This window comes from Hemicordylus capensis, chromosome 4 (genome assembly GCF_027244095.1).
Source record: "Hemicordylus capensis ecotype Gifberg chromosome 4, rHemCap1.1.pri, whole genome shotgun sequence".
Lineage (NCBI taxonomy): Eukaryota > Metazoa > Chordata > Lepidosauria > Squamata > Cordylidae > Hemicordylus > Hemicordylus capensis.
In genome coordinates this window covers 85,411,133-85,432,252 of record NC_069660.1, presented here as the reverse complement: position 1 = coordinate 85,432,252, position 21,120 = coordinate 85,411,133, and the positions used below count along the sequence as shown (strand labels likewise).

Below are 21,120 nucleotides of genomic sequence, written 5' to 3'. Positions count from 1 at the left end.
TATAAGCAGCGGCTCTACAGAAATCTGATGGAAGCTCTGGATTTCCTGCATTAAGCAGCAGATGGGACTAGATTGCCTACAAGTCCCACCCTCCCAACTCTGGAATTCTGTGATTTTGTGGCCAATACAGCATTCCTTCCCCCACAATGTATACTAGTTTTTATTTACAGTATTGCTTACGAGGTCAGAATTTGAGCACTCCTTTGTTGTATAACCTCAATGTGGTAACAGAATCCTAGGAAGGCTGCCCATCCCTCTGCAGGAACACTGCATTATTTCATGAATTTTTTGCCTTTTCAACAATCCTTTTAATTTTGTTAGTGTTTTGTGCTGTTAGTGCTCTGTAAGACATGTACCTTGATTCCTTTTTTATTAAGTGGTAATCACTATCCTCTTTCAACAAGGTACTTTACAAGAGTGTCCTGAAATGCCTTCTCTTTCTTGGAGACAGGAGATTTTGTGCTGGTTCTGGATCACAGCTTCTCATACAACAGTATAGTACTATGTAGAAAACCTAGTATTTTTACAGTCTGGAGAGGATCTGAGAAGGAATTATCTCAGAATCTTTGTCTTCTGCTCTATTGAGACCCCAACATTAGTTTATCTTCTGTCCATCATCGTGTGGAATTTCCAGCAGGGGTTCTGTTCCTTTTTCTGCCCCTGCTGGAGAAACTTCAGTTGCTTTTTTTTTGTGGGCCTGAGGGTTTTTTTGGTTTTTTTGTGGGCCTCTTATTCTGTGAGTCCAAATTTAAGTTCCTTGTAGCAAGAAACTGACTTTTACTTTTTGTATGTTTTCTATTTTATCCCAGCTTGGGCTGGATCCTTGGATTCTGTTAGAAGTATTCATAATGTTGGCGAGGAATAACTATGAAGCTTTAATAACACATTATTTCGTTGTGGCCGAGAGAAATTGGTTGAGGGGAGATTTTACTGCAGAAGATGAGTGGTTGGGTGGTTTTGTGTTTTTTTTTTTGAAGGGGGGTATATTTATTGTCCAAACAGTTTCTCAAGCCAGGTGGGCCATTAATAGAAGAGCCCTACCCTGCCCCTTTTAATTGAAGCTCTCTTGGGCCTCCCAGCTGGTGTGGAAAAGAGAGCAGGGGGCCCCATTTGGGTGGCCCAGCTGGGAGGGAGGAGGTGCCCAGCCCTGCAATTTATCCAAGAGCCTGTAATTATGGGGATAATTCTAAAGGCCTGTTCCGCTGCCTGGGAAGTGGCTTTGCTGAACCCAGGGAGGGAGAAAAGGGAGAGATGGTGTCAGCATGTGGAACCTAGGACGGAGACATTGCTTTTGTCAACACCAGGTAATTGATCTCCCCAGCTCCTCAGTTTCACACTGTCCATTTCTCAGCTAGGCTGGAAGAAAGGGCTTCCTCTGTAGCTTGCCTGAAAGGCAGCTGGCTGTGCAATCCTAGTGTCCTCCTAGCTGAAGCTGACACGAGGTGATTCCAGCGGAACCTGGAATCCATTGGGATACTCTGGGGCATGGCCACACAACACTGCCTGCTTCCCACATGTAAGAAACAATGTCAAGAATGGAAGGCTGCTGCAGTCATTCTCACTATGTATCCCCCATCCCAGTGCAGCTCTTTTGGCGGGGCGCTTCAAGGCAAGTGTTGCACTAGGCCCTGCAACTCGAGCTGGTTTTGCAATGGAAAATTGGCTGGACCTTTTAGTTCCCGGCTGATCCTTCCCTCTCGGCACAAGTCCTGCCGGACGTGCTGTGGGGATGTTCTTAGATCAGCCAGCTCTGGGTTACTAGGCATCTCTCCATTTGGCTCCCAACCAATTCTGGTTTCCCTGCTACCCTTGTTGCTGCCCAGCTTTGCTGCCTGAAGGGAGACAGAGGGAGGATGGAGGAGGCAGGGAGAGCTGAGACTGGGAGCATGCTGTGAGGTATCTCCTAGGCCAAAGAGGCCTTGCTAGGGGAAGAATGCCCAGTATACTTGGCTTTGTCAACAGACTGGGGCAGTGCAGGCATGCAAGACCCCACATGATGCCAGGGCCCACTGGTGGGAAGGAGCTTGTAACCTGTACTGACAGATTCTTGGAAATCTGAGACACCAGAAAACCCCAATGTCCACAGAGCATGATCCAGTATTTTGCACCCCCTGTTCTTTTGGGGATATTTTGAATTGGGGGGGGCAGGGGGAGCCTGTGACAGCAGGACATGGTATCTCTGTGATATGCATGTGGGGTGGGATGAGGGATAATCCAATCTAATACTCAAAGCCAAAGCAGCAGTACAATTGGGGGTTTGATCAGGAGGGAGAGGGACCTTTTGCATGAAAAAGGAGAGGGCTCCCTTTGTTAATTGGAGTAAAAAAGAATTTGCATAGGGCTCCTCATTAACATGCTCACTGTTGCTACCTTGCTGGATCCCAGAATCCCCTCCCCCAGCTTTGCATCAAACAATGCTGCTCTCTCAGTTCAGGGCAGGAGTGGGGGTGGGGTGAGCAAGAGCAGCGTGTGTGGGGGGGGGGCTGTGTCTCACAGAGCAATGGTACCTAGTTTATCCCCCCATAAGACAAGTGAGCACCCCATGTAAAGCATACTTGGCAGCCCCTCTCGTTTTGCCTTGTCTTTTCATGTTGCTCCCTGGTTAATTAGGGTGTTGGAATTTGAGGCTTCCTCATTCCCCTTTGAAGCTTCAGCTTGTCCTGTTCCAAATTAACCCTAATTACAAGGAGTATCTCCCTTTCTCTTCCCTTCTTCACAACACTTGCAGATGAACTGTCATTTCTGCTCCAACATTTGTTGTTAAATAAATAAATAAATAAATGCCCCCACTGTCCACTCCGCACTGTCACAGCCTCGACCATGACAAGAGCAAGGTTGTTGAGAGGACACGGCTTTGATGCAATTCCCATTTCAGTTCAAGGAGCTCACTAGAGTGACAGATCTGAGAGTTGCAAACTCCAGCAAGGTTTTCTCATTTGCTGAGTTGAAGTGTGTGCATAGATGCATGCTTGCCTGTGGGCGGGTGGATATTAATATTTCTTCATGTGTGTTTTTGTCCTGGCCATCATGTGGCACAAAGCCATCTCCTGGCACTGGTTAATGAGGCTTTGTACTTTGAGGCCATATAATGAAGGACTTCTCTGAATTTTGGGACCCATCTTTGCCTGTGGCTTCAAAGTTTGGACTGAATGTGTTCCCCACCCTTCCTCCATATTCTGGTTGTTCGTGTGGTTTCCCTCCTGGGTGGCCTCGTCAAGATCAGCACAGCTCAGCATGGTTCCTGGTGCCTTGCCTCCCAAACAGCCTGGAATGGTTTGGATTCTGCCTCTGATGCTCCTTTCCCAACTCTTCCCATCTCAAATGCACACTGTCTGTCCCCTCCCTATGTACTTTGGCATGGCCTCCTCCTTCACTGGCATCCCAGCTGTTCCTTTGGAGAGAGCAGGATAGAAACAAAAAGCATGCCTGTCAATCTGCCTTTTTATTTTTTTAAGCAGCCACAAAATATTAGGACTAGAATTTATACAGATGAAAAGTTGCAAAATAACAGAAGTCAGAACCTAAAACTTCTGATCTCAGCCATGAAATCTTAGTAAAATTGTAGAAGCAAACTACCTTTACTACTAATTATGAGAAATATAATTTTTGATGCAGAATCCAGAAAGAAGCAAAGAGGAGCAATATAATTATCAGGTTGTGTGTGGGGCTTTTTAATGTCCTACTTTTCTGTTTTTAATTTTTAAAATAAGGTGAGTCCGAGAGCTTTTGACATTGCAGGTGAAAGAGACATTGTTTGTTTGTTTGTTTGTTTGTTTGTTTGTTTGAGTTATATACTGCCCTTCCAAAAAAGGCACAGGGCGGTAATATGCTCCCTATGGAAAGTGTGTAAAACAGTTGTTTTTGTTTTGCTTTTTTAGATAGTTCAGGGAGGAGCCATATGTAACTGATATAGGGCACATACAGAAGGCCCCAGGGTCAGTCCCAGCATCTCCAGTTAAAAATGAATCTCCAATATTAAGGCTGGGCAGAATGAAGGTGATTGATGCAGTCAATCAAAGTAATCAGTCCTGGGCTAGATGGACTTATGATCTGGCTCAACATAAAGCAGTCTATCTCCTAGAGGCAAAGAGTTTGATATAAAAATACAATACTCTTCCAGTGGAAGAAACATTTTGATTGTGCAACTGGGGTAATCGATACTCTTCTATATAAACTGTTGGGTTGTCCTCCATAAGTTAAATGAAAAATAGATTGAATCCTGCTTTTATAGTGTTCTTGTAGTTCTTCACTCCTGTTAGCTAAGTCAGGGATTCCCAAGCTTTTTTAAAAAAGGGTATCCCTTCTGTCACAAACCTTCAGCTCAGATACCCCATACAGATTCAATGGGAGTACTAAGAGCTAATTTTTTTGAAGCCTGTCAGTCAGGCTGAGGGGAGGGGTATACTGAGCTTCAGCACATAGCCAGCCAATTGGAAGCAGAGGAGGAGAGTCTTTACTCTTCTGCCTCCACTTACGTAGCAGACACATCACTGAGAAGATTCTGCTTCTAGCTGGCAATCCACAGATGGGGAACAAATAGACTGGTTGCAGTGTGAAGAGGCTGGAGACCTCTGAATACACCCTGGGAGCCCTTCAAGTACCACTAGGTATCCTAGTACCCCCTGCTGAGAATCCCTGAGCTAAGAGAATGATTGAGGTTTGACTAGGTTTTTGACTGAGCAGCAGTATGGTTACTAGTTTGCAAATACCCTGTGGGGAAACTTGTGAAGCAAACAATTATTTATAGTTTGATTTATTTGTATACCACCTTTCAGATAGAGGCTTCTCAAAACAGTTTGCCTACAATTAAAGATAAGTTGTTATAGTAAGAACTATCTGCCTACTTTCCTTTCACTATCTCTACGACTAAATTGGGTACAAATTGGTTAGGCAGTTCACAAGTTAATCCACTTGCACCTCAAATGTTCATGCGTCTGTCATCTTGAATTGGAGTGGGTGAAATCACAAACTATGTGTTTGAGGTGTCCCTATGTGCCCCTACAACTTTACAAAATTTGGTCCAGATTGGTTCCCACTTGCATCTCAAATGTTCACGTGTCCACCATCTTGAATCAGGGTGGATGACATCATTACACACTATGCCTTTGAGCTGTCCCTATGTGTCCCTACACCTGTAGCAAATTTGGTTCAAATTGGTTAGACGGTTCACAAGTTTTCCCAATTGCGCCTCAAATGTTCATGTGGGCTCCATCTTGAACTGGAGTGAATGACATCATCACAACTAAACCATTTAGGTATCCCTATGTGTCACTCACGACAACTGTACCAAATGGTTCAAATTGATTAGTGGTTCACAAGTTAGCCCACTTGCACCTCATTTTTGTGTCGGCATCTTAGAGTGAGGTGGATGACATCATCACAAACTACGCTGTTGAGGTGTTCCTGTATGTCACTCACTACAACTGTGCCAGATTTGGTTCAAATTGGTTAGACAATCCACAGGTTAGCCCACTTGCACCTCAAACATACATGCATCTGCCACCATCTTGAATTGGGGTGGATAACATCATCACAAACTGCATAACTGAGGCATCCCTATGTGTTCCTACAACTGTACCTGATTTGATTCATATTGGTCCAGGCACTACAAAGGGGGGTTGATAGGCATTGATAGGGGGACACAGGCATACGGAATGTTGGGTGATCTCATAAGCCTACTGGAAAGTAGGCTAAAGAACGGAATGATCATGTTTCTGGTTGCAGCGGCTAATGGTCCTTAAAGCTACACCAGTGTAAATAACCTAACAAAAATTGTCACCAGGAAGAACCTGGCAGCAGATGACAGTAGCTGGGATGTGTGGGCAGGGAGTGAGAGGCTTCTCCTCCATTAGACCACAGAGGTAAGAGCAGCCCCTATCATCTTTTCTTCTCCATAGCAGCTCTAAGTGACAGCAAGGGCTGGAGGAATGAACTAGTAATGGTGCTCACTCTAGCCCAGGTGTTTTGGCAGCTGTTGCATGAAGCCTGATGTAAATAGTCTCCAGGAAAATTGCCCTCAGAACGAACCTGGCAGTCATTTTAACCAGCAAATTCTACAAACTACCATTTGTTATAGTACGGGGCTTGGCAAATTCCAGGTGCCAGGAAGCCATGAAGCCTAGGAATGTAGCAGTGGCACCTAGACTTGAACAGGTAGAGTTATTTAATAAAATCTTTCTTTATTCCAGGCAGCCGTGGCTCCGTTCTAAGTATATTACTTATACAGCAGATCAACAGAAGCCCATTTACCCTCTCCCCTCCATACAATGTCTGTAACTTTGCCAAGTGTCCATTGGCTGGCTCCCCGATCCAAAGAAAATCTGTCAAGACCTGTTGTAGTAATAGTGGTTGCCACAGGACATATCTATTCTACAAATTTATATTGCTTTTTGCACCAATGTAATTGTCATTACCTCCTGCTCCCCCACTGCCTTCAAAGAATCCTGGGAATTATAGTAATAATGCTGAGAATTCTCTCTAATTGATTTCTATCTTCCCTTACGGAACTACAGTTCTCCAAACAGATGGGGCTTCCTCAGGAGATTGTTAGAAAGTGTGGCAAGCTTTGGTGTCTTTTGGGTTCTTACCCTAACGCAGGGTTGTTCAACTTCGGCCCTCCTGCAGATGTTGGCCTACAACTCCCATAATCCCTGGCTATTTACCACTGTGGCTGGAGATTATGAGAATTGTAGTCCAAAAACAGCTGGGGGGGTGGGCTAAATTGAGCAGGCCTGACAGTGGCTGACATCAGCTCTGTAACCTCAGGACCAAAAGCTGCTGAGATCCTCATAGTACTTTAGCAACTGGATGTGTTGCTAGGGTGAATTTGGTTCAAATAAGAGTTCAGTCTTGGCGTCAATAAGCAAATTCTGTGTGCAAATTTGGTATACAGAATGCTAAATTCCTTATTTATAAAATGCTAAATTCCATATTTATAAAATGAGAATACTGTAGTATTGACTGCCCTTATGTGCATGTTGTAAGAATGACTGAGGGCACATCTACATGCCAGATTTTAGCATTTTGAAATTTACTTAACTGTTATAGTTTCCCCCCAGAAACTCATTGGAATGGTAATTGTGTGTATATACTTTCAGTTTTCTGCTAGAGATCATTAGCTTCCTTGAGAGACCATTTGCCTTACTCCTCTCTTAACATAAGGACATAAGAAAAGCCCTGCTGGACCAGGTCCAAGGCCTATCTAGTCCAGCATCCTGTTTCACACAGTAGCCCACCAGATGCCTCTGAGAAGCCCACAGGCAAGAGATGAGGGCATGCCCTCTTTCTTACTGCTACTCCCCTGCAACCAGTATTTAGAGGCATCTTGCCTCTGAGGCTGGAGGTGACCTGTGGCCCTCAGACTGGAAGCCATTGATAGACCTGACCTCCATGAATTTATCTAAACCCCTCTTAAAGCCATCCAGGCTGTTGGATGTCACCACATCTTGTGGCAGAGAATTCCATAGGTTGATTATATGTCGTGTGAAAAAGTACTTCCTTTTGTCAGTCCTAAATTTCTTGGCAATCAATTTCATGGGATGACCCCTGGTTCTAGAGAGAGGGAGAAAAATTTCTCTCTATCAGCTTTCTCCACACCATGCATGATTGTATAGACCTCTATAGACCTTCCTATCTCCCTCTCTCAAGTGGAGCCACAGAGGAGTATTATGTGTGGCACAGGTGTACTCTCAGTTTGTACAGGGTGTACCAGGATAGTACCTGGTTCCCACTCTTCTCATAGCAATTATCTGGCAACTTGCTAGTAGAACCACCAAGGGACTGAAGTACCAAGGTTTCTGAAAGCTGATGGGGCAAGGAGGAGGGGAGGCATTTAGTAGCAAGCCTTTCATTGGGGCTTACTACATAATGGAAGGTGGGGACACAGTGCCTTTTGGCTTTGACCTTGTGTCTTCACTCCCAAAATCCAAGGGGGATAACCTACCTTCTCCAGTGTTAGTATAATGACAACACTAGTCACACTCATACTCCTTATTGTGGCCCTTGTTATACCAGAACACCGTTTGCCAGGTAGCTCACCTCTATTGGGAGGTGCATTCATTGTGCTGGTTGGAGCTTCATCCTTTGAGGTCCAAACTATGTATGATGATGCTGTTATGTGCAGTTTCCTCCCCCTCTCCAAAGGCTCTGTGTGTGTGTGTGTGTGTGTGTGTGTGTGTGTGTGTGTGTGTGTAAAAATACAGAGAATCTGCAGTCTGCAATGGAAAATCAATGTGAAGACAAGGGGTTTCTTTACTATTTCTCCCCACTAAAGATATCCCCTTGCAAGCTATTTCCCCCACACTCCAGAGGATGGTTTCCTACATTGGACTAGGAAGCAGCCTAGCAGATGATTTTTAGCAGAATAGCTGTTGGAGGGCTTTTTAACTGTGTTAAGAAGCACCCTCCTTCCCCAAGATCTTTCAGTATAGGCTGCAGCCTCTATAACTGCATTTTGTAAACATAAAAACTTGGGGAAATTATGACATGTGACTGAGTGTCATGTACCTGTATCTTTATTCTGTGTCTAATTCATCTGAATTAATTAATTAGATTATTTGCACACATTAGTATCACTAACCCACTCGTAAAATCTTCTAAAATGTAAAAAAGGCATCCTTTAACTGTTTGATAATGTGAAGAGAAAGATGGTTTGTATTAAAGGATGACTAATCTGCATGACATGATCCTATGAACTTGACATTCTCAGTTCCAGTATCTCTTATAGGCATAATTTGAGAGATTCCTCCAGTATGGCAGAGATAAGTGAGAGGGATATTAACACTATCATCTCTCTCTCTCCAGAAGGCAGCCGTGTCAGCCAGGAGCTTCAGTACACAAAGGAGAAGCTAGGAGAAGAATCTCTCTACACATCCCAGATGCTGATACAAACTCCCAAACAGGAAGGAGAAAACATCCTGACCCCAGAGGCTTTGGGGATGCATCTTGAAGCTGCTCTGGCTGCTAGCAAAGTGCAAGTCTTACTCTATGGAAAGTGAGTCAGAGACAGAGGATCTGTCTACAGCCAGTATGAGAATATAAGAATTGCCTTGCAAGATCAGATCAAGGTCCATCTAGCCCAGCATTATAATTCTAATAGAGGCCAGCCAGGTGCCTCTGGGTGCTTGTAAGCAGGTCATGAAGGTGATGGCCCTCCCTGTTGTTTGTTCCCAGTACCTGGTATTCTGAGGTATACTGTCTCTGGAAATGGAGGTTCCACTTAGCTGCCATTGTATAGGTTTTGCATTAGCTAATACTCTTCACTCCAAAGACTCCTCTGACTTCCTGATATTAATTGCCTCTGTTTCTCCTCTTAGGTCTTGGGATCTCAACAAAATATGCTACAAATCAGGTGTCCCCATAATTGAGAATGGGATGATTGCACGGGTGAGTTGCCAAAGGAGTGCACATATCTATGGAAACAGGGATGTACTCGTATCCTGGAAAATGGGGTGGATCCCCTGGGAAATTCTCTTTGTTAAATAACATAAGTAATTCTAAGTCTGGGAAGATGCTGATCGGCTGGAGAATGGGTCCTGGGGAGGATATCCAACTTGCTATGAGGATAGGGTAACAAATGTGGGGGGATGCTGACACAAAGGAGCAGCTTCCCAAAGCATCCTTCTAGGTTGAGAGGCCTGAGCATTTCTGTACAGACGGGATATATTCCTTTTTTGCTAGACCACTCACTCTGATGATTAGCACTCCTGTGTATCTGAGATAAGAGCTGACTATGAGGGTTTATCTTCCTTCCAGCCATGTCCTGGGGGAATAGGAAGAGGAAAGCCCATTTGATCCTTGGCTGCTTTCAGCTGTGCTTGACCTTTGATGATAAGGGTTTTATACTCTGCTTGCCTGGCTTGCAAGAGATTGCTGGCCCTTCTGCAAAATCCCTTTATGTAGCCAAACACTTCCCTCCTACTGCTTTGAGCCGGTGTCCGCTGACTGAAGGCTTCTCATGCCTGGATTGGCCCACTTGTAGCGCATTTGGCCAGAACATGGCTTCCAGGCTCTCAAGCAATGATATACTTGTTTGGATTGTGGGAATTGGTTCCTCAGGCAACTTTCAGCTCCAAAAGGCTACAAGAGAGAAGAGAATGGAGAGGACAAGATTTGTTATAATAGGGCAAGTGTTATAGAGAAGGTAGTCACATGCTCAGTAAAATTAGGTGTTGCATTGGACACAGAAAAGAGATCCACTGAAATGAAGAGGATTGGAAGTGTGAGTTTGTGGGTTTTCTCCATAACTGTTTCTCTGTTGTGTCATCCTCAGATGATTGAGAAGCTGTTCCCATGTGTCATTGTGACCCCACTGGATTGCTTCTGGGATGGTTCCAAGCTGCAAGGGGGTTCTGCTTACCTCCCGTAAGTACCTGCTTTTCTGATGTACCTTTCTGCCCCACTGTGATTGGCCTATGGGGCCAAGTCTGTGTAGAAGAGAGTCTGCAGTGGTTTAAGCATCTAACACAAGGATTTAGGATTACCAGCGAATGAGACTTCAGGCTCCTTTCTGGGCTCACCATGCATAGCTCTGTTAGAGGTCTCTGCCTTGATTAGCTTCCTCTGGCTTGTCTCCCATAGGACAGACTTATCTGAACCGTATGAATGGATAAAAATGCCACATGTATGTCTCCCTACCCCATTCATTTTCATACCTTTTCCTTGAGGCCCCTTCAGCTAATGGAAATGCTTTCAGGCCTTTCCATAGGGTGTGACATAATATTAATAATAATTGTGGAGTTAATATTCTAGCCCTCTTCCCAAATGCTCAGGGCCTGGACTGGCCCACTTGTAGCGCATTTGGCCAGAACGTGGCTTCCAGGCTCTCAAACAATGATATACTTCAGGCTTCCCCAAACTGCAGCCCTCCAGATGTTGCTGAACTACAACTCCCAGCATCCCTAGACACAATTTTTTGTAGCTGGGTATGCTGGAAGTTGTAGTTCAGCAACATCTGGAGGGCCGCAGTTTGGGGAAGCCTGATATACTTGTTTGGATTGTGGGAATTGGTTCCTCAGGCAACTCTCAGCTCCAAAAGGCACATGCCAGATGGCAATAATAGTTATAATAAACCAGTATGGTGGGCAGTATTTTATTTCTTCCTGCATTAAGTGCTGAAGGCTAAGAGAGACATTTTTGCCTGACATACACACACCCCTCCTCCCAGTGAGCTGAGATTTGAACTGGGGACTTCCAGATCATAGCCTATGCTCTTCATTGCTGTGGTGTACCAGATACACACGATCGGTGTGTAGAGCCTGATAGGGTTTGGTGGGGAGAGTGAGTGCCTGCTCTGCCTGCACACAAGGATCGGCCGCCCACACGATTACCAGCTCCGTGACGGAGCCGGTAGGGGTGGTGGGATCGGGGGGGCAGCCCCCCAGAAGTCCCAGGATGCCCCGTACAAGTGCGTGGGGCATTCTGGGGAGACCTCCTAGGCTGGGAGGCTTGCTGCTGCCTCCCAGTCGGGGGTCTACTTGCGAGTTGCAGCACAGAGCTGCACCATGGAGACTCATGATCAACTCAACTGACTTGTCTGCTATCCTTGAGCATGGTGAAAGCAGCTGGGAGGCGGTCAGTCATGCTATGGGATATGCATGGTGTAAATAAAGTGAGTGGCCTATTCAGCCACATGGTGTCCTCTTACTAGGTTACTTATAACCTGCCCAAATCCCAGCCAGAGTTCTGTTCCACAGTGGAGTCAGAACCTATGTGCCTTTAGAAGAAGGCTGGGTTAGCCTGGGCAGACGTTGCTACAAAGCATAGCTAACAAATTTGAACATGGGCCTTTGCTCTTCTGTGGGATATGGATTTCAAAAAGCATTTTGCAGCTTTATAGTTTTCCTGTGCAGATAGCGATAGGATTTGTGTTGAACCTGCGGGATCCCTTGGCTTGCTTGACCTTGCCTTGGGCAAATTACTTTCTCCTTATGTGGTCTCCAAGATATTTGCCTGCCTTTCAGCGTGTACTCAGTATTATTGCACATATAGGAAATCTGAGACAAGAATTGCCTCGAAGTCATTTGCAAGACATCTTAGGGCAAGGGGGTCTAGCCATATCTGAGCTGATGCTTTTCATTGGTATCTATGCTAAAGGGGTTGATGCAGCACCTGTGGCACAGGCAGGAGGGCACTGTGGCATTGCTCTTCTCAAACAGCAGAAAGAGTCACTACCACTGTTCCCTCTATTTTTTAAAAAAATCTGTGCCCAGAATATGTTTTGTTCTGGGCAGCTGTATCAAGGCAGTGTGTGTGAACTGTGCATTGAGGGGTGCCTTCCTGATTCAACCTGAGCAGGATCTGAAATTAACAGCACAGATATTTTTTAAAACTTGTGTACATGCACACAGGTGCACACCTTAGAGGGAACACTGGTCACTGCTGCTTTCCTTCTTTTATATACTGCTAGAACATGGCCAAGGAGATGTTGCTTCTAGTCCCACTGTCACTGTGCTCTGCAAAGCCACATTTGGGAGGGGGTGATAGCAAGCAGTGGGTGGCACAATGATATCGATGATAATGCATCCTCTAGTCTGCCCCACAGAATTTGGGGAATGGTCCACAACTCCAGTCTTTGCTCCTACCCTGCTTCCAAATGGGGGGGGCGCTTTCTCTCCTGGTCTGCCCCCTTCCCAGAGTTTCTGCTTTGCAGCCAATTGCTTTGTTTTGATGCTCCTGCCGCCTTGTAATTATGTTTCTATTAAGGTGTACAAAATGGGGGGATGCAGGGGGAGTGAGGGTAAAGATGTGGGGACCAACCCCTCCGGAGGCACTGGGGGTGGGGAGGGAGGGCCAGGAACAATAGCTAGCATTCTTTCTGTTTACAAGTGTGTTTGTCCATAAGAGGCCCTGGAGACTTATGCTTTGTCAGCAAACGGCAACACCACGTATTCTCATGCTAATGATACTTTGAAAGCTCCAAGTTGCCCAACAAATGGAATAGTAGCTTTATTCAGCCTGCTGCTGAGAGAAAGGGGACAGGGAGGGAGGGAGGTGAAAATGGATTTCTTAAAAATTAAAAAAAGGGAAGGACTTTAATAACAAACTGCCAGGAAAAGGGGTGAGATGAGGTGGGGTGCAGTGTTTCCCCTCGAACTCCACAAACCCTAGGTATGGAGTTTTAAGGGGATAGATCTGTTTTCATCCCATTTGAGTTTATACCACGTGATCACTGGGTGTTTAGGTGTAGGGTAGATTACTGAACAGAATCAGAGAGACTCCCTTAACCCCAAAGAATGAGAGAATTTTTAAATTTAAAAAAATGGTTACAGAATTTAAGACTTTGCAGAACCCACACAGTGTCATCTTTTCAAGCCTCCTTTTTAAAAAAAAAACCCACAGATGAGATGTGAGGCTTTAAGAATACATTTTGTATAATAACTCACGTTTTTGTGTAACCAGGGCAGCTGGCGTAGGAAGTGAGGGGTTTCCTGCTATTTCCAGACCCTTCCATGAAACAAACTAAGCTTCATGTTACCTCCCTTACCTCTTGCATCCAGTCTCTTGGGTTCTGCGTTTGTTTATACTATCTCTCCTATTCTTCTTCCCAGCTCCCAAGGTTTGCTTGTTAATGGCTGGAATGAGGGAGTCTTTTTCCCCAGGTCCAGCTTCCGCTTCAGTTCAGCTGAGGGTCTCTCTCTCCCCCTCCCTCCTTTTAACGCAAAGGGAGCGAAAACTTGGGAGAACAAAGGACAGCAATCTATGGAAAAACAAAAGGGCCCGGCTTGGCTCAGTGAAGCAAGAAACAGCAGATAAAAGAAGCTCTCTTTGGGAGCAGGAGCTGGGCTGTTTGGAATGTGGGAATCGGGCAAGAAGGAACCTTCTTGGGACCTGGGGTTTCATGAATGATTGGAGAGTGATTCTGCCCTGAGCACAACAAGACGCTCTCTGCCTGTGCTTTCTTGCTTTTCCCATCCTGGAGTTCTGCTTTTTCCTTCTTTTTAGAAAAAGAAAACAGCAAACAAACGGTAGCCTTTAGTGCTTCATGATTCCTGTTGAAAGACAAAATGCCACAACACCCATTCATTTCCAGTCACTCTTTTTTCCATCCTGAAACTTAAATTAACTTGCCTAGTTAATAAAATAAACTTGAAGTTATGGGGTATGGGCAAATCCCTATAGACTCACTAGCATGCTAGATAGAGCATCCTGCAGACTCTGGGAAGAAAACTGCCCATCAAGGTTTCCAGGACTTGACAGCTTCCAAGGACAGGATATGTAGAACCAAAAGACCTGCTTTTAAATGGACAGAAGCAAAAGAGCATCATATTTCGCAGATATCAACTCACATTTAACAATAATGAACAAATCATGAGGTTGCCAACTTCTGACACAAAATGAGCTCCTGTGTCTCTGATAGTTGCAGTGCACGCAGGAAGTTGTTAGGAGCATATTCTCCCATTATAAAGGGAATTATACTTGCCAATCTTCTCCCTGACACATAGAGGCCCAGAAACTTGGGGAGTGCATGCTCACCCAGATTTCTCTGCCTGCCTACTGGAATGAAGAGGTAAAGATTACTCTTTACTTTGCTGGGAACTAATATTGTGTTTGGGCTCCAGGAGTCAAAATCGACTCGAAACTTGTGTGGTGGATGTTCACCAGGTCAGCAATTTGTATCCTGTTGAATTTCAAAGCTTTCACATTTGCCAAGAGTTGCTGATCTAGTTTGATAAAGCAATTACTTTCATCTGTTTCCCCCTCTCTGATAGAAGAATTTTCCTTGGGAAAGTTGCTGATTTGAGGATAAATTATTCTGCCATCAGAAATCCTTGATTCTCAAAAATATCACTTTATTCCAAACTTAATTTATATCCATCAGTTCTAGCTTTGGAGCTGGAATTAATTCTTAGAGCAAGTCTACTTATCCTGGCTTATGCAGAATGTTAGACTAAACTCTCATTCCTTCTGTCCTTTAAAATGGTTCTTGTTGACTTTCCTTTGACATGCATCTGCACAATACATTTTCTGTGATTTGCCCAAAACAGGCAGTTCTTCCCTTTTATGCTGACCATATAAGTAATTTCAGATCAAATGGACTTAGGTTCTGAGCCAGGAACTAGAATCTCTCTCATTACTGAAGGCTTTATTAGATGTAACAATCACTCATGAAGACATGCCCTATGCAATGGCTACCTGAAGGTTGCCAACCCTCCAGTATTGGCCCGGAGCCTCCAGGAATCAGCATCAATCTCCAGGTCACTATTGAGAACAATCCTGAAGATATTAATGGCTTGATATCCATTTTTTTAAAAGGGGGGTGGGGGAGAAAAATCTCCAGGAATAGCTTCAGAGTTGACAACCCAAGCTAGTCTGTCCCTGATCTTCAGTCTGGAAGCAGTCTTCATGGTTGATAATGATACTGGAAGAAGGAACAGTTGCAGCTTGTGGATCAGTATGGCACAGTTCTCCCAATATGTTCTGCCTAGGAGATTTGCCCTGCCTTGTCCATAACACCCATTGGGTGGCTGTTGACCTGTTCTGTCAGTAGGAGGTAAGAAACATGGTCACTGATTGGAAAAGAGTCAAAGGGTGGATTTTCTACCAGAGGCTAACAACCTAAGGAACTGAAGAACAATGTAATATTTTTGAAGGGATCTTTGAGGTCTTCTAATCCAACCCCTGCTCACTGCACGAAACTCCTATTGTATCCCTGACAGATGGCCATCCAGCCTCTGTTTGAAGACCTCTAAAGGAGAAGAGCCCACTACTGCATGAGACAGACTGGACTGGGTCTCACGATCTGTGAGACCTGGTTTGGGGCGATGAGCGGGGTGGAAGCCCTGGGTGGCCGGATCGAGACGGAGCCAGTGGGGGCTGGGGAGCTCGGGGGCCACATGGCCCCCGGAAGCCCCAGTATGCCGTGCGCAAGCGCACGGGGCATACTGGGGAGACCCCGGAGCTGGGAGGTGGTTTTTCACCTCCCCTCCGGAGGTCTACTTGTGAGTAGGCACAGCGTGAAGGCGCACCGTGGCTACTCACAATAATTAAAACCAGGTTTGTGGAGCACTCGCTCTGCAAACCTGGTTTTAAGGCAGGGGTTCTTGAGCGGGTTACCCGCTCTAGAACCACCAGGCTCGGCTGCGAGCCCGGTGGTTCTTACAATTGGCAAAAATCGGGCTAGCCTCTCCTAGCCCGATTTTTGCCAATCGTCTGAATAGCCCATCTGTTTCACGATCTAACAGCTCTTACAACTGCTGCTACTACAAATGTTACAGTTGGGAAATATAGTTTCCTATGAATAGTATAGTGACCATAGGAAGCTGCCTTATTTTGAGTCAGATCATGGGTCCATCTAACTCAGTATTGCCTGCATGGACTGGTAGTGGCTTCTCCAAGGTTGCAGTCAGGAGTCTCTCTCAGCCCTATCTTGGAGATGCCAAGGAGGGAACTTGGAACCTTTTGCATACAAGCATGTGGTTGTTCTTCCTAGAGCGGCCCCATCCCCTAAGGGGGATATCTTACAGTGATCACATGTAGCCTCTAGTTAGGAAGCGCAATATGAATACAGTTAGGAAATTCTAACCTAGACCTGCTTCCTTGTAATTTCAACTCATTGGTTCTAATTCTGCCCTCAGGAATAACAGAGAACAAGTCAGCTCCTTCTTCTGTGTCACTGCTCTTCAGATATTTGAATACAGCTATCATACTCCCCCCACCCCACCCCACACCCCATCTTCGCTTTTCCAGGCTAAACAAACTTACTACCCCAGAATGGAGGTGAGCAGAACTTGGAACAGTTTGAAGAGAGGGATAAGGCCTTACTAGGAGGGATGGAGAGCTCTAGGGCTGGAGTGGTTCGTAGAGATATATTTATGAAGAATATTGACATGATTCTACAGAAGAATTACAGTCTTCTGTCTTACAGAATATTAAACATTGTACATCCATAACAGTACCACAGTACATTTTAAGTTGTTTTATCACTTCTCATCTATGAATATGATCGTTATGGCAAAAGCCTTCCTGGGGTGGATTATTTCATATTTGCCCATTAAAGAAGTTGTATCATGCAAGCTCTCTTTTTGTTGGAGTTGGACCAAAGTGACTTTTCTCTCATCAAAATACTTCTGTTGAAAAAATCAGATTTTTACTTGTATATTAATACACAAATATAAACACACACACACAAAATTATGCCATACTTAAACACATTTGCACTGAACAATGTGTTGTGCATGGAAAATACTCTTTCCTCTGCTCATCTTTATTGAAAGTTTCCTTTTTGCTTCTAGAATACACTGTGATGCCTCCAACTACACATGACTTTATCCTTATGTGTATACACACACACACCACACACACTCTTCTGATCCTCCCGGAAGAGGCACTGTCCAGTTCTCCTGGAGCTGGTACTCCAAACCAGATGCCAAATGAAAGCAGCATGCCTGATCCTGTTATGCATGGGAACAAAGGGAATGAAGCCCTATCCCAGCACTGTGCACACTCCTCCCACCTCTAAATGAGTCTTGTGCAGCCAGTCAGGGCAATTAACGCCAGCATGCTAACATCTTGATAGAGCTAGTTCTGGGACAGCCAAGACTCTGCATGCAGGGGGAGCGGCAATACTCTTACTAGTGTAGAGAAATAGACAAATGCAGTGGACTTGGAACTGCTCAGTGTAATAATTGCCCAGACATGGTATGTGTGTGTACTCGGAGAACTGTCTGCTTTGCTGCTTGTGGGACAGATTCCATGCTTCATATCTAGCCTCTTTATTGCTCCACAGGGAACTCAACTGGTTGAGTGCCCACAGTCTGCTGTGGCCCAGATACATGGCTGCATTCAGCCTTGCAAATAGGTTCACAAAAATTAGTAGCCTAAAAAAAAAGTAGTTGTAACCTTTGTAACAACAATAAAAAACTGTGTGGGATGGGAACAGCTTCTAGTCTTAGCCTTTAGAAAACACAGGTTACAAAACCCAACTGTTCTGGGATGACAAAATTAAAAAAGAGGTGAAGAAGAAAACCAAAGGGAAAACAAAATATTTGTGGTTTTTAGAATCTTAAAACTTGATATAACATAAAAGGCCAACCAATGAATATATAGAAAAATAATAGCCATAGTTGCATAGGAGTCCTTCGCTGATAGTTTCATTTGTAGATTCTAACTAATAAAAGACAATGCAAACGTTATGAGGCTATTTACATGTGCATGCAAAGCCAGGCTCAGGGAGCCCAGATCACTTTTGCATGCGCATGAGAACCACTGGGATCAGGCCTGATTGCAGTGGCTACATGGCAGCAAACCCGATTGAGTAGCCTCCCATTAAAATGAGGTTAGGGTAGCGAGTGCTCCCTTACCCTTGTTTTCCTGATTGTGTGTCAGTAACTGCGGCTAGCACACTTGGGGAGGGGAATTACCATAATGCACTGCACACTTGTGTGGTGCATTATCGGAGCTCTGTGGGGCGGGGCACCACATGGTGATGCTTCCCTGCACCCTAACCCCTGTAGCTGCCGGGCAAGCTGCCAGTTGTTTGGGCAGGCAAGCCGCCTGCCCATTGAAGGGTAGGAGATAGTCTGTCGGGAAGGTAGGTTAAACCCGCCTTCCACGCAGACCACCCCAGAGCTTTTCTCACCGATAGCGAGAAGAGCGCCTATATTTGCCCAAACTGGCATGTATTTACAATAAAACTGGGCAGGGTTTTGCAGGTGAACATCCATATTTCCTTTTTTTCTTTTTCTACTCCCTTGATAGCAGCCAGGGTTTACTAGACCTTGCTTTTACTGCCAGGATTCAGCTCAAGAACATGTGAAGTAATAGATTATTATCTCTGAGCATTAGCACAGTGCCTTTTCTCAACTCACAGTCACCATAAGCTGTCTTGCATAGTCTTCAGTGAAATCCAGTTTTCAGGCTTTTTTTCCTCTTAAGGGACCTGCATATTCTGCAGCAAATGCAAATAGCAAATTAATGTTAACTTTCCACCTTTTCCTATGACTTCCCCTCAGGGCAGAGAAAATAAGATAAGAGCTCCTTCCGAAAATAAAGGTCACACTCACAGAGCTCAGACAGCCTGAATCTTTATCTTAATGTATTTGGGTTTTGATGGATGCAAAAAGGCTACAAACAGCACAGCTCTTTACAAAACAAAATCAGGAGATTTCTAATGGGAAAATACTGGCTCATTCAACATGATGAGCGTTCAATCAGCACTGACCATGTACTCAACTGGTTGAGTGTCCACAGTCTGCTATGGCCCAGATACATGGCTGCAGTACAGTTCTGTAGTTCATATAAATAAATACTGTAAATGAGACTACACTCATGGTAGGAAATGCATTGCAGATCAGAGGCTCTGAGTCACCACCTGATCACGTGTGGGAGCAATTCTTACTTGCTTTTGGCATCCGGCAACTTGTTAATGGCAAGTTGCCCGATGCCTTGTTAATTGGCCAAATTATTTGCCTCAAATTGAACAGTCTTTGAACTCCAGGTAGATAGTTGAAGGAGAGGGGGTCAGCTCCAAATCCAATCCATGAGAATTTCATGTCAAATCTCTGATGTTAGATATAAGCAAGTGGTGTTATTTTGCATATTTCTGCTGCCCCATTAACCCACAACATACTGTGTCTTTTACAGGGGCCGACCGGACATCCAGTGGACCAACTTAGATCCAATTCAGCTGATGGAGGAGCTGGGTCAGTTCGCCTCACTGGAAGGATTCAAGGAAATGCTGGATAAGGCAGAGGTTGGCCAGGCCTATATGGAGCGGCCTTGTCTTGACCCCTTTGACCCTGAGTGTCCTGCCAGTGCCCCCAACAGTCAGAGCCGGAAGGTGGGTTAGATCTAGCAGTGTTTCTCATATATTCTATGCATGTATGAGTGAGAGACCTAGTTCTCTTAAATGGCAAATCAGGTGGTAAACCTGTGTCTGTACTCTGTACCACTTCAGGCTGCATATGAGGACTCACATGATGTAATTCTCCCCCATCATGAAATATTTCCATACATAGAAAACCAGCATGTTAAGGGAGGATGTTAGGCTAGAACCCTTCTCCAAAACATCTAGTTTTGTATGTGCAAGAAATGGTGGGGTGTTTTGTTTTGTTTTTAATGAGGGAACATTCCATCATATAAGACGCTGTCTGCATTCAAGGCCAGACTAGGAACGATGCTGGAGATTCATTATTTGATCACCTGCTTTTTTAGTTCAAGGCAGCATTTAACCCTTATATGTTTTCTTGTTCTATATCTGCCCTCTCCCCAAAACTGCTATTTGCCCCATTGGGAAAAACATATTGGTACCTGTATGGTGCCTGTATCTTTTTCTCCCATGGGCCAAATAGTAGCTTCAAAGGGAGCAGTTTAGATTAGGGAGATTACAAAGGGGAAAGGGTTAAACTATTGACACTTTCCCAATCCAATTTAGACTGATCCATGACTGCTTTGAACTAACCAAATAATAACCTGCAGGGGATTCAATAATGGATCTCCTATAGTCTCATCTAGTTTGGCCTTGCAGTTATACAGTTCAGACACAGGTTTACCATCTCTTTTGTTTTTTGTGTGACAGAGATGCATCCTGTCTGGGAACTTCTGTGAGAACTGAGTGTGTAGATATGTATGCTATTATTTTAAGTGCAGCTGAGCCTTTCCTTTCTTCATCTCTCCCACTGTCACAGTTGCCTTGAGCAAGTTGATTTGTCACTATTCCTGTGTTTGAAGTTAGCTAGCCTACCTCACAAAGAGCCAGTTTTGGCCTAAGACAGCCCAAATTGAGGGTTGGGACTTCCAGGGGTCCCCAACAACTCAAGAGGAAGCTGTCAGGAGGGTAGGGGGTCTTACCTGATATGTCCAAGGTGTGAAGATGGTCGGGGCGATGGGAAGCAGATGAAGACAGAGGCCAACAACTATTTGGCTCCTTATAGGAACATAGGAGGCTAACTTCTACTGAGTCAGACCATTGGTCCATCTATCTCAGTATTGTCTGCCCAGACTGACAGCAGCTTCTTCAAGGTTTCAGGCAGGAGTCTCTCTCAGCCCTATCTTGAAGATACCAGGAACCTTCTGCAAGCAATCATGCAGATACCCTTCCCAGAGCAATCCCATCCCCTTAGGGGAATATCTTACAGTGCTCACACATGTTACTCATTCAGATGCAAACCAGGGCTGACCCTG

At 44.9% G+C, this 21,120-nt stretch overlaps 1 protein-coding gene across 3 annotated transcripts in view; it reads left to right on the top strand.

Annotated features, from left to right (window-relative positions):
- The window catches only part of PTCH2 (patched 2), a 93,765-nt gene that overhangs the window by 46,512 nt on the left and 26,133 nt on the right, over nt 1-21,120 (top strand). For all 3 annotated transcript variants that reach the window (XM_053245374.1, XM_053245376.1, XM_053245375.1), the window contains 4 exons: nt 8,803-8,992; nt 9,315-9,384; nt 10,271-10,362; nt 19,582-19,777. In XM_053245374.1, the coding sequence (XP_053101349.1) occupies nt 8,803-8,992; nt 9,315-9,384; nt 10,271-10,362; nt 19,582-19,777 (548 nt within the window). The remainder of the gene's footprint in view (nt 1-8,802; nt 8,993-9,314; nt 9,385-10,270; nt 10,363-19,581; nt 19,778-21,120) is intronic.